Genomic DNA, 18537 nt, shown 5'->3' with positions numbered 1-18537 from the left:
AGTTGTCCATAAGACTGTTTCGTTTTCATGTTTCTTCAAACTTTTACTAATGAGTTTTCAAAAAAATAAATATCGAAATTCATCTGAAGAGGGGAGAAATTCATTCATTGAAATCATAAAGCATCTGATAAGAAACAAGTTTAGTTTTGCTATGTCAAAAGCTATAAAAAATGTTTGAGAACAATTACAATAGCAACAACAAACACAGTAGGGAAAGTGAAGGCAACAACAATGGCAAACATTGTGAAATATTTATGTATCAAGTGTAAAAAATTCGGTTGAAAAGGAGTCTCATAATTCTATGGCCTCATCTCAAGTGTAAACACTTGAGATAATACAAAACGCCAGACAAAGGAGTTAGGGAAAGGAATAAAAGTCCTATTCCCTCATGATGGAAATGAGTGATTTTATTGAATTTTCAAGAATGAAGACATTTTTTTTTAAGAAATTTAATATTAAAGCATAGAGAAATTGTTCATAACATCGATTTTTGAAAAAATAAAATTTAAATTTTTTTCATGGATAAAATGTTTTGCTGTTATGTTGTTAGCAATGGGAAAAAGGGCAAATTTTCCTATGAACATTCCATTAAGGAACAGGGTCAAACTTCTCACATAGCTGTCCGATTCAAGTATAAGCTGAATGATATGGGGCCTCCTTTCCCAATGGCATGCCGCAGTGCGACTCCTCTTTGGTGAGAAGTTTTTGCATGGAATAGTACCTCACAAATGTAGCCAGCATTAGGAGGGAATAACCAGCGCTGATTTTTTTGATATTCTCGTCAACGCAATGCAATGCTCTACATCAATCAATTGCTATGTCTTTAAAAAGATGAATAGGTTTATTGCCCTTTGAAACCAAAAACAAGTAGAAACGTATTATGTTCGTCCGGGCCGAACTTTGGTTACCCACCACGATGGATATATTCATCATCCTATTTTATTATAACTCCACTACCATATCCATAGTTATATCCAAAAGGTGCCGAGAACTGCTTTATTTACAAGTCACAGTTTCAGCGAAACAAATTTTGGAGATGAAGTGTCATCTCACATAATACAAAAGTCAGAATTTTGAACAGTATTGTGAAATCTGTTTTATTATGTGGTTGTGCAACTTGAAGTTTGACACAAGCGACTATCTGTAAAGTCCAAGTTTTCATAAATCGCTTCATAAGACAAATAGTCAGAATTTTCTGGTATTTCAAATGAAAAATTGCAAATAACAACAAATTGATGTAGATATCCGGAAGAGAAAATGGATTTGGTTGGGTCATACCTTACGCTGACCGCGCGATGATATAGAGAAAAATGTGGAGGAGAGTTGGAATCAACCCAGATATCGTGGAATCAAGCTTAGGGTTTGACTTCAGATCCTAAATCGGCAGATCGTGCTGTATGGCAGCTGCTCGTATATCCAAATACGGTCCGATATGTCCCAATTTTTAAAGGCTGGCGTAATTGCAACACAGACGGACCGATGGAGGGGCAGACATATGAACATCCTTAAAACGTCTTGGAATTTTAAGACGATCAAGAAAATATATACTTTGTAGGGTTGGAAACCGATTTTTCGATATTTTGCTAACGGAATAGTTAAGTGAATATACCCCCTATCCTATGGAGATGGGTATAACAAATAGAAGCGTTCTAAATTGGGTCGTGGATACGCACAACCTCGGGTATATACGTCAACCTTTCATCTATGAATCCATAGCAGCTTTATGCAAATATGGTCCAATTTGGACCAAACACGGCGCAAATCTCGAGTGGTCTAATAAATAAAATTCACTATTCAAGTTTGTAAAACAGAATATTGATCTTTATGGCAGCTATATTCAAATATAGACCATGGATATCGAAAAGCCTAACAAAGGTCACCGCGACAAAGTTCAGCGAAATCGGATAATAAAAGCACCTTGTATGAGCCCAAGACCCTCAATCGAGAGATCGGATTGGTTATATGGCATCTATATCTAAGTATAGCCCGATCTTGGGCATACTTGTTACGAATGTCAAGGAGCCTAACGCAATACATTGTTTAACATTTCTGCGAAATCGATTAGTAAATGCGCCTTTTACGGGTCCAAGACCTTAATCGGAAGATCGGTCTATATGGCAGCTACACTGTGACAGCTAAATCGGGTAATGAATGTGTTTTTTATGGGTCCGAGAACTTAAATCGTGATATCGATATATGCAAATTTGGCTATGAACTTTCTATTAAGGAGCAGGGGCAAACTTCTCACATATCCATGAGTACAGTCTGATTCAAGTTTAAGCTCAGTAATAAGGGGCCCCCTTTATATACTCGAGTCCGAATGGCGTGACGCAGTGCTACACCTCTTTTGAGGAGAAGTTTCAACATGGCATAGTACCTCACAAATGTTGTCAGCATTAGGAAGGGGAAAACCACCTCGTTTTACTAAAACATACTAACCTCCGCGCTACGGTGGCCTCCGGAGATCGATATATATATATGGCAGCCTTATCCAAATATAGACAGATCTGAGCCATATACGGCACTGATGTCGAAAAGCCTTACATAGGTCACTGTGTTAAATTTCAGAGAAATGGAATAATAAAATGGGTTTTTAGGGGCCCAAGACCTTAAATTGGGAGATCGATCTATAGGGCAGCTATATCCAAATATAGCACGGACCATACTCGGTGCGAATGTCGAGGAGCCCAATGCAGAATCGGTTAGTAAATGCACCATTTACGGGTCCAAGACCTAAGATTGGGAGACCGGGCTATATGGCAGCTACATATATCCGAGTATAATCGGGGTCAACTAAATATATCGAGTAAAAATCGGGTTGATATTTAACACGGGTATCGAAGAGCTTGACATACCTGACTGCGGCAGGGAAATTGGATAATAAATGTTTCTTTTATGGGTCCAAAAACTTAAATCGTGTGATCGGTATATATGGCAGCAATATTCAAATATAAACCAATCTGAACCCTAAGGGCTTGGATGTCGAAAAGCCTTACATAGGTCACTGTGCACATTTCGGCGAAATGGGATAATAAAAACGTCTTTTATGGCAGCTATATCCAAATATAGCTCGGACCATACACGGTACGAATATCGAGGAGCCCAATGCAACACACTGTGGCAAATTTCAGCAGAATCGTGGAATAAATGTGGCTTTAATGGGCCTAAGACCTTAAATCGGTATATCAGTATATATGGGGGCTATGCCAATCAATGTTTTACAAAAGGTATTTTTATACCCTCCACCATCCTTTGGTGGAGGGTATAAAAAGATTAATTGAATTGAATACCAAACTAAGTAATAAACATAAATAATAACACTTCTCGCTTTGGAAGTAATGACAGCCAAATGAAAGATGAATGGTGAATGATGAATGTTTAAGGACTTTCTTTGATGAAACACAAACCCTCTGAGCCCCCAGTGGGGCCATCAACAAGAGGTGACTAAAGATGCAAATCAAGAGATAACAGGGAGAATAAATGAAAAAGTGAAAAAGTTACTTACAAATGTAACATTTGACATTAAGACACGTTCTGTTAGATTGGCAACATTCAAAAGACAAATGCGTCCCCAATGATCCTGATAAAGGAATTCCTCTTCTGTTGAAGTAGATAAAATAGAAATGGGAAAATAGAAATGAATTACAAAACACAAAGAATTTATGTACATATGTTGGTAGGTAAGTTGGCATGTATGTTAGGGTGAGTGAGTGATTTTTTGTTGTCATTGAATGCTGATAAACACTCACATTCACACACACATACTGATGCCAACATACAAGCATAAAAATGTATGCCTACTTTGCTACTCACCATTTATCCAAGTTCCATTGGATTTCTGAGGCATGAATGCGCCATCCACTATCTCCTGCAACTTCAGACGCTGTCCCTTGACTCTAGGACCCTCGTCGGGGGGTGTGAGCAGTACCTTTTATAAAAGCAAGAATTTTATATGATGTTTTCTACAGAGTTCCCAGAAAATAAAAAATTAGAAATGAAAATTCAAAAGCACAACATAGTCAAAACAAATTCGCAGACAATTTTGAACAATAGCAATGATGAAAGGAGATTTACACGAGAAAAAAAGAAGACAAAGGAAATAAACACAAAAAATTAAAAAAAAGAAAGTGCCTCACACCAAACAAAGAAAAGACTCTCCAGCAGAGGAGAAACACACAGAGTTAAAGTAAGTGAAACAGAGAGGGAGAGAGAGAGAAAGAGTATTAGAAGTCCAAATAAAATTAAAGTCAAAAATAGAATTTCATTGGGCCAATTGTTGTGATTTGCATAAAGCAAAATAAACAAAGGCACGCATTCATACAAAAATTAATACACACACACACGCATACACAGACAATTGTAGGCAAACACCCACATGTATGAACAAATACCCGCACGCAAACGGGAAACGGAAATAAAGATTTTCAACAGGCACGCATGTATAAAGAAACACACACACATACACATAATCATAGTCATATGACATACACATACACAGACATATACATATACAGTTATATTACAAAGAAACAACAAGAAAAAAGGAAAAAAAGACAAAAAGGCACACATAAAGTTTACGACCAAAGTAAAGGATTTCTTATTTGAAGGGTTTTTTTTTCTTTTGGATCATTCGTTTTTTTTTTTTGGATTATTTCACTTTAGTTTGTCATTTTTTTGTGAAGGTTTTCGGACAAACATTGACATGCAGAAATGCCAAAACACTGGTGGTTCATTCCAATTATTATAATTTTCTGTTTTTTTTTTTCTGCGGGTTGGGTAAAGTGGTTAGGGTTTGGGTGGGGAAGGTGGTTTAGTTTCATGGTTAGTTGCTTTGGTGAATGGATATCAATTTTTGTTTTGGACATTCCGTGAGAAAAGAAAATCGTGTACGGTTGTGGTGTCTTTAGCAAATGTTTCCCTTCATACTCACCACAGATGTTACAATTAAGGCTAAAACTATTGTTATGACCAACAGGGCAATGAGTATGCCACGCCAATTGCGTTGATTTGGATTACTGGACACCAGCTGTAGCGAATAAAAGAAAATTGGAAAGTTATATTATTATTGTTTAAGCCAAATTGAGGGTATAATAGTTAATGTTTCTGTCTTATTATAATTAAGTTAAGTGCCTACTAAGGATTTGTATATACCATTTAATCAGTAACTTGGCATTCGATTCGATATGGAGAAGGGAAAAAACTCAATTAGCAATGTAATGTAGTTGGTATATTTTGAAATTTTGCGTGTCCAACATATTTGTGGATTTGTCAATGTATTATATTGCCGTCATATAAATGAACATATGGAGGCTCTTAACCTAATATCAATATTTATATTAATAGTATGGAACGCCCCAGAAGCTGAGTGGCTAGCAGACTGGGAATACCAGTGTGAGGTCATGGCTCTAGTCTCGCTATTGGTCCTTATTAACCATGCTACAATTAAATACTTAGTGGATTTAATAACGCTTGCTTAACTTGAATAGTTATATAAAGTATACGTTACGCTGTGCGAGTTATTTAATATTACTAATACGGCACAGTGGACGACAACGCACAGTGCTTTTTTCAATTTTCGATTAGTAACCCGCATAACTTTTGACTGAAAATTGGGATTTCAAAATATGAGGCAGCAAAATAATTGTAAATTTTGTAAGCAACCGGAATCTGCTTACAAATGTCTTCGCAAATCAAAAAATACGAAGTCAGCCTACAAGATTTTGAGACAACTCCGGAGAAATTTTTCACCAGAGGTTATCAATGTGCAAGTAAATTTAGGGGTAAAACCTTACATCTTTTTTAAGTGCGTTATACATGTTTGCAAAGGGATTTCAGAGGACTATTGCAGTAAAAGTTGTGTGAGAAATTTTGGAATTAATTATATTTTTCGAGGTAAAATCGAAACAGAATTTAATTTTTTTTTTTTTAAATGACGTAAATCTTTGAGGAGCTATTGAATCGGAACACCTAGAGACATTATCACGATTTTTTACAGTTTGTCGATAAAATGGTGATTTAAAGACAAAATAAGAAATGTACCAATATGTCATGAAAAGGACTCCAAGTGGACAAATTAAGGTACAAAATTTGCTAAAATGAGTCTTTTTTGTAAACTAGCTGTTTTTTACACGTTAATGGCAAGGATGTAGAAACCTTTGGCAAATAGACAAATGGGGCTAATTGAATGTGTTAAGAACTGAGGAATCGGTGCTTTGCGATTTGAGAAACTTTTTTATATAGATGGGGGTATACTAATCTAGTCATTCCGTTTGTAAAACTTCAAACCTTAATTTTCATCCGATTTGCCTGAAATTTGCAGATCGTGTTCTGTTATGACTTCCAACAACTGTGCTAAGTACGGTTTATAATGTGATATAGCTCCCATATACACTGATCTCCCGATTTTAATTCTTTAGCCCCAGGAAGCCTCAATTTTCATCCGATTTGGCTGAAATTTTGCACTTGTGTTTTGTTATGACATCCAACAAATGTTCGTAGTACGGTGTAAATCGGTCTATAACCGACCTCCCGATTTGATTTCTTGAGCCCCTGGAAGTCTTAATTTTCATCCGATTTGGCTGAAATTTTGCATGTAGTGTTCCGTTATGACTTTCAATAACTGTGCTAAGTACGGTCCAAATCGGTCTATAACCAGATATAGCTCCCATATTTGAACAGAATCCATGGTGGTGGGCTCCCATTTGAAATTTTAAAGAAATATATGTACCCGTTCTCACAAGTCATATTTTGTACTAGTTTTTTTCGATTTTCTCCCACTGTACGTCGGTCTATCCGTCTGTCTATTTGTGTGTCTATCTGACCCTTGCTCTGTGTGTCCATCTATCCTGGTGAGTTTCTTTCGTCTATTGGTTTTTCTGTCTCTATGCCCCTGGGTCCTTCGTTCTGTACATCTGTCTGTTTTTCAACCTGCATGTTTGTCTATCCGTCTGCATATCCGTCTGTCTATCTGTCTTTTCATTTGCCCCTCCATCTATCTGTCCATATTTTTGTCCATCTGTCTGTCCGTCTGCCTGTCTATATGTCTGTCCATCTGTCTGTCCAGTTTGTTTGTCCGTCTGTGCACCCGTCCGTATGTCTGTCCATATGTCCACCCTTCTGCCTGTCCATCTATCCGGCTGTTTTCTTTTGTCTGTGTTCCTATTTGTCTGTCCGTCTGTATTCCTATTTGTCTGTCCATCTGTCCGCCTGCCTGTTTGTCTTTTTGTCTGTTTATTTATCAAACCTTCAATTTATCTGTTTATACCTCTATCCGCTCTTACGTCGGTTTGTCCATCTATCTACTGGTCATTATTTCTGTTTGTCTATCCATTTGCCTATCTTTTTGCTTATTCGTCTATCTGTCCGTCCTTATGTCTGTGGAAATCACGATAGCGGTTGATTGAATAAAGATATTCAGTTGAAATGATAATGTATATCGTTGGGCTATATCGGTCCAGATTTGGGTATAGCTCCCATATAAAGGAGTCCTTTGATTTGAATCTTGAGCCCCTAGAAGCTGCAATGGTATCCGATTTGGCTGAAATTATGCACGTAGTTTTTTGTTTCCACTTCCAACAATCGTGCCCTGTACGGTTTACATAGGTCTACAACCTGATATAGCTCCCATATAAGCCCACCTCAAAATTTGACATCTGGAGCTCCTAGAAGCCGCAATTGTTTGTTGTTGTTGTAACCAAATTGGTATGTGTAGGTATCGATCCTCGTCCAGCTCCATAGATAAGCAAATTCGTTCCCGCGGGAACGTTATTGAAAGGCGCAAATAACTCACCTTGTCATATCGAGTATCACAGGCACTCAGTTTATAAGCAATTGCTGGTTTCGTCCGGTCTCTCACTGAGACCGTAATTATTGCCCGATTCAGCTGAAATTTGACTGTAGTATTTTTTCATGACTTCCAACATCTATCATATGTTCGGTCTATAACCTGATTTAGCTCCCATATAAACCTATCTTCCGATTTGAGATCTATGGCCCCAGGAAGCCGCAATTGTTATCAGATTTGTCTGAATTGTTGTACGTGGTGTTCTGTTTAGTCTCCCAATAACCGCACCAAGTATGGTCCAAAGTAGAGATGTGCATGTGAGTGAATTTTCACTCACACACGCTCACGAGAAAAAATGTTACTCACTCACGCTCACGCACGACTCTTTTATTTCGACTCCCGTTCACGCATGATCACGAGACAAAAATTTTACTCATGAGAAAATCACGGTTCACGAGAAAATCACAACTTACGAAAAAATCACGACTCACGAGACACTCACGAGAAAAATCATAACTCACAAACCACTCAAGAAAAATCACAAACATTTCGGCAGCTATATCCAAATATAGGCCGATCTGAACCATATAGGACACGGATGTTGAAGAGCCTAACATAAGACATTGTGTCAAATTTCAGTGAGATCGGATAATGCACCTTTTATCGGACCCAAACCTTAAGTCGAGAGATCAGTCTATATGGCAGCTATATCGAAAACTGGACCGATCTGGGCCATATTCAAAAAGGGAATCGAGAGGCCTAATACAACTCACTGTCCTAAATTGCAGCGAAATCAGACAAAAAAATGTGCCTTTTATGGGTTTAAGACCTTAAATCGGTAAATCGGACAGCTATATCCAATACAACTCCCTTTCCCAGACTTCAGCAAAATCGGATAACAAATTTGACTTTTAGGGCCTAAGACTATAAATCGGCAGGTCGGTCTGTATGGGGGCTATATCAAGATATAGTCCGATATAGCCCATCTTTAAACTTAACCGGCTTATGGGCGAAAAATAGAATCTGTGCAAAGTTTCAGCGCAATATTCCTATTTTTGAAGACTGCAGCATAATTTCAACCGACAGACGGATGGACGGGCAGACGGATGGATAGACGGACGGACTGACGGTCGAATGGACATGGCTAGATCATGTTGGATTTTTACGACGATCAAGAATATTTATACTTTATAGGGTCGGAAATGGATATTTCGATGTGTTGCATGTTGTTGTGTTCCTTTAATGGTGAGTATAAAAAAACACTTCTTATTTACCAAAAAGACACTAACACTACATGAATTAAAATTGCATAATAATTTCAAAATTTTTTGCTATCTCAATGAGCTCTTTAATTGTGGCAATCACTATAGAGTATACGTCACGAAGTACGAAATAATAATTGTAAATTATACGACGCAAAGAACATTAAGTTTATTTTACTACGTTAGGAAATTGTCTTAAATATTTCTACCCAAATAATTCATAAAATTTTCATTAAAGAATGTCCATTCTATTTTTTATGACTTACAAATTTTTTCCCAAAAATTTCTCTACAACACCATAACTATGGATTTTAAACCGGTCATAAAGAAAACAAACAAAATGTCAACATTTATTTTATTTTTATAGTTTGGGAACAATTGCTGCTAGAATCGGCCTCATCCATGTTTTCGTTTTCATCTTCGTTTGCGTCATCATTATCCTCATCACCAGTCATCCCCATCATTCTTGTCATTGTCAATTCAAGTGTATGTAAATTTTGTTTGTCTTCTCAAATCTGATATAACAGATTTTATAACATTTCATGGTGTCCCTTTTTTCATTCAACTTTTCCCTTTCCCTATTTGTCAGCTTGACTTGTTTGTTGTGCTCCTTTCGATTTATTTTGTATAGTGTATATAAAAAATGCCAATAAAAAAGTTGTTAGCCATTTACGGTGAATTTAAGGAGAATAGAAAAGTATTGTGAATTTTTCTAAATGAAAAAAGTGGTCACTGTTAGTGAGAGCTAAAGTGAGAGAGTTATCCCAGTGAACAGTATAAAGGCAAGCGGAATCTCAAAACAAAAATTTCACAAGAAAAGTAATAATAGAAATAATAAAAAAAAAACTTTCAGGGATGCGAAAATTTGTGATGTGTGCGATCAATTAGCAATTTGGTTATGCTATATGTCCGTCTTTGACGCCTGGGCTCAAATCCCGGCGAGGACATCATACAAGTTTTCAACTGTGGTAATCCCCTCCTAGTGCTGCTTTTGTGAGATAATCACTCGTGTCAATCTTCTCTGGCAAGTGGTGTCGATCTAGGGCAAGGCTTTCGGACTTGGCAAAAAGGGCGTTTCCTTATCATTGAACTTAAACTTAAAACGGACAGCACCCAATGAAATGAGAGATGCATCCCTGTTGTTCCTCATTGGAATGTTCATGGAAAAATTTGCATTTCCCTACCACAGTGGTGCTGTACCACTGTGGTAGGGATATTACAATTTGCAATGTTAAAGTATAGACAATGTTGCGTATACTTATTAAAACACTTTTTGGTGTAAAGTATACGCCCACATGTTCCAAACATCACCTATTAATAAAATTATTGGGTTGCCCAAAAAGTAATTGCGGATTTTTTAAAAGAAAGTAAATGCATTTTTAATAAAACTGTGAATGAACTTTAATCAAATATATTTTTTTACACTTTTTTTCTAAAGCAAGCTAAAAGTAACAGCTGATAACTGACAGAAGAAAGAATGCGATTACAGAGTCACAAGCTGTGAAAAAATTTGTCAACGCCGACTATATGAAAAATCCGCAATTACTTTTTGGGCAACCCAATAATATCTTATTTTTTATAAATCTCAAATTAAATTTCTTCCAACTTAAAGAGATACCCAAAACCTTAGCTACAATTATCGTTGTTAAGCTTGCCACCCACCTAAGTCGTTACCCACTTTGGCTGAGTGCTCATGCATCTCATCACCCTGAGGCCGATTTGAGTAAAAGCAATATTGATTACAAGGCTACAATTACCTTGATTTTTCACGTAACAACATTTATAACAACAAACATAGGACTCGAAGCTAAAAACTTCATTATCCTAATGACGGAAATTCTTCTTACTTTTGAGAGCGTCAGTGCCCCAAAAATATGCTTAGCGCCTATGGCAAAAACACAAAATGTGTATGGGCAAAATTAATTAATCTGTTACGTCCTTTATTTAAAAATTTCTTTCTTGGGATTAAAATGTCACTGTTATTTAACTACAATCCCACAAGACAAAGAAGACGAAAAAGGAATTTGAAGGTAAAATACCGCGAGGGATACAGAAAAAGTAAAACATTAACGCCAGTAATAACAAGAGACAAAAGGTGTTTAATTCTTCTTAATATAAAATGCTTTTTGTCCCTTGTTAAGGAAATTAATTGACAGCAACTTTTCTTAAGTTTTTGCCAAAAAAAAATAAATAAAGTGGGAGAAATAGAAAGTGGAGCTCTAATTGTCATAAATACTAAGAAGGGATAATGGGTAGAGATGAAATATCCAAATACCCTTGAACCCCTACAAGAAGATAGCAGATCGGTTTATGCGGGAGCTATAACAGGTTGTAGAATCTTTTCGACCATAGTCGGCAAAGAAGTTTGAAATATAAACGGCAGTTCGGTTTATATGAGAGCTATGAATTAGCATGTCCCGATTTCGCCTCCTTTTAATAGCCGATTTCGAAAGTCGTGCCTCAGGGCGACACCTTTTTGTCCTCATCACAAATGTAGTCAGCTTTAGGAGGGGATGACCAGGACTCGAACCCGACGTTTAGCATTAAAGGCGTAGATGCTAGCCTCTGCTGTATGGTGGCCTCCAATCCATAAGATGTAATGGGGAAAATGCTAAGGCTGGTAGCTTTGTTCTTTAAAAAGTTAGCGTGATTTCGATGGACAGACAGGCGAACTTAATAATATTTCGAGGTGAATGTTGGCAGATAAGACAAGTAACAAGTAAAAGCGTGCTAAGTTCGGTGGGGCCGAATCTTGGGAACCAACAACAACACCATGGATTCTGGAAAAAATTTATACAAAATAAATTAAGTTGTAGGGCATAAGTTATTCTACATAACAAACTTCTGTCAAACCAGCAAAAATTAATGCTTCTAGGGACCGAACAAGGATGATTAAGGTTTGATTAAGGTGACCGGTTTACATGGGAGCTATATCAGATAAAAGGCCGATTTGGACCGTACGTCATAACAAAACATTACGTGCAAAATTTCAGCCAAATTGGAGAAAAATTGCGGCGTTCAGGGGCTCATGAAGTCAAATAGGAAGATCGGTTTATATGGTAGCTATATCAGGTTATAGACGGACTTGGATCATATTTGACACTGTTGTTAGAAGTTGGAAGTAACGGAACCTTACATGCAACATTTCAGCCAAATCGGACAAAAATTTCGGCTTCCAGGGGCTCAAGAAATCAAATCAGGAGATCGGTTCATATGCGAGCTATATCTAAATCTGAACCTATAAGTATCTATGCAAAATCTCAAGCGGATAGCTCTACGCGTTCGACCACTATCGTGATTTCGACAGACGGAAGGATGGACATGGCTAGATCCACTCAGAACGTCGAGACGACCAAGAATATATCTTCTTTATGGGGTCCTAGACTAATATTTTGAGGTGTAACAAACGGAATGACTAGATTAGTATACCCCCATCCTATAATGGTGGGTATAAAAACGCATTAAGTTCGGCCGTGCTGAACTTTTGATATCCTCCACCTTGGATATATTGGGTTGCCCAAAAAGTAATTGCGGATTTTTCATATAGTTGGCGTTGACAAATTTTTTCACAGCTTGTGACTCTGTAATTGCATTCTTTCTTCTGTCAGTTATTAGCTGTAACTTTTAGCTTGCTTTAGAAAAAAAGTGTAAAAAGGTATTTTTGATTAAAGTTCATTCTAAGTTTTATTAAAAATGCAAATCCGCAATTTTTGGGCAATCCAATATTTATAATCAAAATTTACTATAACATTACAATATCCATATTAATATCCAAATGTAGTTCGATCTTAATCATATTTGGTTAAGGTTTCGTGAAGCTCTATACAAGTAAAAGTTCGAAGTTTTGGCGAATTCGGGTAATAAGTGGGCCGTTCATGTGATGAAGCCCTAATTCGGATGATCGATCTATACGACAGGTATATCTAACTATGGTTGGGCCATATTTGGGTTGGATATCAGGAGTCCTAAAGCAGCTTACTGTTTCAAATCTCAACAAAATCGGAGAATAACTAATCCATTTATGGTTTTTAGACCCTATAGCTGAAGATCCTTCTCTATGTCAGCTATCTATATGTAAATATAGCCCTATCTGGATCATATTCGGTACAGGTATTGTGTCGTCTTGATACAACTCACTGTTCCAACTTTCAGCGGGGTCGAGTAATAATTGCGTCTGTTATAGGCCTAAGACCTAAAATCGGAACATCGGTCTTAATGGCAGCTATATCCAAATATGCTCCATCTGGACCATTTTTGGTTCGTATATCGGTAGACCTAATAAAACTCACAATGCCAAATTTCAGCGAAATCGGGTAATAAATGCGCTTCTTATGTTCTTAAGATCCTAAATCGGCATATCGGTCTATATGGTAGCTATATGTAAATATGGTCCGCTATACATCATATTCAGGTCAGATGTCGAGGCCCCTAGTGCAATTTACAGTTTAAAATTTCATCAAAAATGGGCGTTTTATGGTCTTAAGACCCTAAAGCTGAAGATCGGTCTCTATGGCAGCTGTATCCAAAAAAGTTCCGATCTGGATCATCTTTGGTCGGGCGGGCCTAATAAAGCTCACCATGTACAATTTCAGCAAAATCGGGTAATAAATGCACCTGTTATAGGCTTAAGACCCTTAATCGCCAGATCGGTCTATATGGCAGTTTTATCCAATGGTAGTCCGATGTTGTCCATTGAAGAACTTTACCTTCGTATAGAAGAAATACGAGTCTGTGCAAAAATTCAACTCAATATCTCAGTTTTTAAAGAATGTAGCGTGATTACAACTGACTGACACACGGACAGACAGACGGACCGAGACTGACACGCACACGGAAAGACTAAATGAATATAAGCCCTATCCTATGGTGGTGAGTATAATTAGAGGAGAGTGAAATTTATAGATTAAAAGGTTATTAATTTCATGGACCGACCCATAGGTGATGGAAATTAATCATCTTGGGTGTGCAAAAACTCAGTTATTGGGCGATTCCTAAAATGAGATTATCAGAAGAGGGTGATTCGATTTTCTAGAAATTGGCACAGAATGTAAATCTTCACATTGATATACCCCATTACTGTGGTAGAGGGTATTATAACTTATTAAACATGTTAGTAACACCCAGAAGGAAGAGAGACAGACACATTGTAAGATCGACGCGGAATCACTATATGATTCGATGTAGTTATGTCCGTCAGTATGTCTATTTGCCACTCCGTCTGTTTGTTTGTCTGTCCATCTGTTTATTAGTCCGTTCGTCCATCTGTCCGTCTGTCTGTGTGTCTGTATATCTGACTGTCCGGCTGTCTGTCTCTCTGTGTGTTCATTTGTCGGTCTACCTGTCTCTGTGTCCATCTATCTGTCCGACTGTCTGTCTGTCTGTTTATTTGTCTGCCTATCTGTCGTTCTGTCTGTTTGTCTGTCTGCCTGTCTACCTGACTGTTTGTCCGTCCAACTATACGTCTGTCAGCAGAATTGTCGATTTTGGAGTGAAGATCAGCTAGAAGCATTGCAATAGCTACCAATGCATGCAGAAAAAGTCACAGTTTGGTGCGGTTTATGGGCTGGTGGCATCACTGAACCGTACTTCTTCAAAAATGATGCGAATCGTAACGTAACTGTGAATGGTGAGCGCTACCGTGAGATGATGTCCAACTTCTTTTTTGCCTATAATGCCAGAGCTCGTCTAGCATGACATGTGGTTTCAACAAGACGGTGCCATATGCCACACAGCACGCGTCGTAATGGACTTATTGAGATGCGAGTTTGGTGGACATTTTATTTCATCTTCGGGACCGGTCAATTGGCCGCCTAGATCGTGCAATTTAACGCTTTTAGACTATTTTTTGTGGAGCTGTGTTAAAGGTCATGTCTATAAGACAAGCCCGCTTCAATTGACGTAGTGGAAGACGATATTGAAGCATTTATTCGTGAGATGCCAGCCGAAATGTTGGAAAGAGTTAGCGAATGGACCATTTGAGGCGCAGTCACGGTCAACATTTGCATGAAATAATCTTCAAATATTTAATTATATGGACCGTACTATCGATTCAAATAAAGATTTCATGAATTTTTCTGAATTTTATGTGCCTTTTTTGAAAAACTTTCCTATAGCTTTTAAAAAATCACCCTTAATAAAGCAAGGATATTCCAAATGTTTTATTCATTTGAGTATGTTGGATCGTATATATTCGGTCCGGCCGAACTTCGAACGCTTTTTCTCGTTTCATTTCTTCTCCTAAGGTTTGCTGGGTTCTCTTTTCCCCATACTCTGGAAATTTTTAAGATTTGCTTCGGTTGTTTGAGTTACAAATTTTTATAGATTTGTTTTTGTTCGATTTGCTCAAAACAAATTAAGATCAACACAGATAATAGAATTTTTATCACAAACTTTGTTACATCACCGTGGATGTGCGTTTTTTTTTTTGTAGGTTATGGCAGTTTTAAATGTTAGCCAAGCAAATTATGTCCTTGTTTTGCTTTTCATTTGTTAATGTTTTTCTACAATTTCCTTTAATGCATCGCATTTGTGTCTTGTTAACCATATCCGTAATGGTGTTTGCTTGGCTCCTTAACATAATTCCATGTGGTTTTATTTTGAACATTTTACAAGACACCAAAATGTTCTTGGGTAAAAAAAGAGAGCGTAAGAGAGAGAAAAATATTTCTCCTTTTCCTTGCTATTACTTCAGCTAAGAATATTATACAGGACATAATTTTGAATGACCTTAGCTTTCTTTAGCAATTTATACTCATCACAACAAAGAGAAACACTCTCACAATATCAATTATTGTGAGAGTGTTTCTCTTTGTTTGTAGGTTTGTGTGTTGTTTGCTTTATAATTCAGCACGGCACTGGTGATAATTTGTTGTCATTCTTTTTGATTTAGATAACCTTAATTACTTATTTAAAGGTGGTTGGAATTAAAATTGCGTAAACGCTTTATTGGTCTATTGTGATTAATAATAATTATACGCCAAAGTTACAAACAGTTTTCTTAACATGAAATCGACTTAGCTTAAAAATAAGTCACAAATAACTCATCATTAACGGGAGAGTTCCATTAGATACCACTGATACACTCTTTCTTCACTGCCAGTTGATTCGGTAAGCTTCAACTCATCATATTCATGAAGCTGCTGCGAATAAATGTTACTCATACGCTCCATTGACCTACTGCAAACATCAATAAGTATGTTGTTGTTGTTGTAGCAGTGAGTTGTACACTGAGGCAGCAGCCTTTGCCATTGAAGGACTCCATCGGGTTAATACGGCATGTACAACCGCCTGCCATAGGATTGTTCAATAAGCATACGCTACGAAGGCTGAAAGGATGGATTCATTATGATTAGGTACTTTGAATCCTTTAAGTATTCTTTAATGTTCATATCCATTTCATTGGACCGCATCAATGAGATTTCTATTTCTCTGCCTTAACCTTCTGCTCCTCTAAAACTCAAATTTGTACGCCTTTTTTAAGTTTCAAGCATTTGCATATTTTGCATACTTAAATGCAAAAAAGGGTGATATTGATGAGGCGTTTGACATGTCTCAGTTAACATACAAACCCCATCAGAGGGTGTTGAGCCAGTAAATTCTACTTTGACGCTAGGGATTATATAAAGAATGCAAAATGTGTATCGGTTGATGGGTTTGAGATATTGACACCACTTCTCTAAAGTTTTCTTTCCATGGGGCCCATAGGCGGTCGATGAAACTTTGTTGGCAGATGTTATTTTAATCTTACTCAAAGTTTTGTCATTTTTTGTTGCCAGAGTATTTGAAATAAAATGGATACGTACTACATGTAGCCTCAGTTTTATATAAATTTTTCCATCTTCCCGAGAACTGACAATGACTGAGTGTTTGTGGTTTCATTTAGTTCTTAAAAGTTGAGTTGCTTTCATAGTTTTTCGTTATTGTTTGGCTTAACTTCAAAACTAAACCACAAATGCTTAGAAATGGACAGAGAAAAGAAAAGATTTGTAGTTCGTAGCGCAAGGAATTTAAAAATAAAATACACCATTCAATCTATTTTGGAAGTGGTATTCACAAAGCCAGTAAAACATTTGTGAAATAATGATATTCAAAACGGAATTCTTCAACCATTTCCATCAGAATAATGGTTGAAGAGTCAAGTTAAGTATTTTAATCTGTTTTAGAAAGAAAAACTTAGTAAAGAGGAAAATTTCTTTTTAATAGCTTTCACCATAAAGTAAGGGGCACATCAATTTTTCGCATTCCATTTGTAACTCATCGAAAGACTGATCTGAGAGTGTATAAAGTATTTTAATACCCAACATCATAGGATAGGGGGTATATTCATTTAGTCATTCCATTTGCAACACATCGAAATATCCATTTTCGGATCGAATCGGATCGTTGTAAAATTCTAAGGCGATTTAACGATGTCCGTGTGTCTGTCCGTCTGTTGTAATCACTCTAGAGCCCTCAAAAATTGTGATATTGAGCTGAAATTTGGCACAGATACTTCTTTTTGCAAGCAGGTTAAGATCTTGAACGGACTTAATCGGACCATAATTGATTTAGCTGCCATATAGACCGATCTGCCGGTTAAGGGTCTGAAGCCCATAAAGGCTTTATTATAACCCGATTTCGCTGAAATTTGAAACAGTCAGTTGCTTTAAGACTCTTGTCATCCGACAAAATATGGTTTAGATCGAACTATATTTTTAATCCACCATCCTAGGATGAGGGGTATACTAATCTAGTCATTCCATTTGTAACTACTTGAAATTTTCGTCTAAGATCACATAAAGTATATATATTCTTGATCGTCTCCACGTTCTGAGTCGATCGTCCTTCCGTCCGTCCTTCCGTCCGTCCTTCCGTCCGTCCTTCCGTCCGTCCGTCCTTCCGTCCGTCTTTCCGTCCGTCCGTCCTTCCGTCCGTCCTTCCGTCCATCCTTCCGTCCGTCCGTCCTTCCGTCCGTCCGTCCTTCCGTCCGTCCGTCCTTCCGTCCGTCCGTCCGTCCGTCCTTCCGTCCGTCCGTCCTTCCGTCCGTCCGTCCTTCCGTCCGTCCGTCCTTCCGTCCGTCCGTCCTTCCGTCCGTCCGTCCTTCCGTCCGTCCGTCCTTCCGTCCGTCCGTCCTTCCGTCCGTCCGTCCTTCCGTCCGTCCGTCCTTCCGTCCGTCCGTCCTTCCGTCCGTCCGTCCTTCCGTCCGTCCGTCCTTCCGTCCGTCCGTCCTTCCGTCCGTCCGTCCTTCCGTCCGTCCGTCCTTCCGTCCGTCCGTCCTTCCGTCCGTCCTTCCGTCCTTCCGTCCGTCCGTCCTTCCGTCCGTCCGTCCGTCCTTCCGTCCGTCCGTCCTTCCGTCCGTCCGTCCTTCCGTCCGTCCGTCCTTCCGTCCGTCCGTCCTTCCGTCCGTCCGTCCTTCCGTCCGTCCGTCCTTCCGTCCGTCCTTCCGTCCGTCCTTCCGTCCGTCCTTCCGTCCGTCCTTCCGTCCGTCCTTCCGTCCGTCCTTCCGTCCGTCCT

At 38.2% G+C, this 18537-nt stretch overlaps 1 protein-coding gene across 2 annotated transcripts in view; it reads right to left on the bottom strand.

The window, feature by feature from the left end:
* Positions 1–18537, bottom strand: part of LOC106083296 (inactive dipeptidyl peptidase 10) — a 161484-nt gene that overhangs the window by 31658 nt on the left and 111289 nt on the right. For both annotated transcript variants that reach the window (XM_013246262.2, XM_013246334.2), the window contains 3 exons: positions 4931–5026; positions 3814–3928; positions 3506–3600 (listed from right to left, as the gene is read on the bottom strand). In XM_013246262.2, the coding sequence (XP_013101716.2) occupies positions 3506–3600; positions 3814–3928; positions 4931–5026 (306 nt within the window). The remainder of the gene's footprint in view (positions 1–3505; positions 3601–3813; positions 3929–4930; positions 5027–18537) is intronic.

Source organism: Stomoxys calcitrans, chromosome 3 (genome assembly GCF_963082655.1).
Source record: "Stomoxys calcitrans chromosome 3, idStoCalc2.1, whole genome shotgun sequence".
In the NCBI taxonomy this organism is placed as follows: Eukaryota; Metazoa; Arthropoda; class Insecta; order Diptera; family Muscidae; genus Stomoxys; species Stomoxys calcitrans.
The sequence above is the reverse complement of the archived record's forward strand: the minus strand, read 5'-3'. Positions and strand labels throughout refer to the sequence as shown.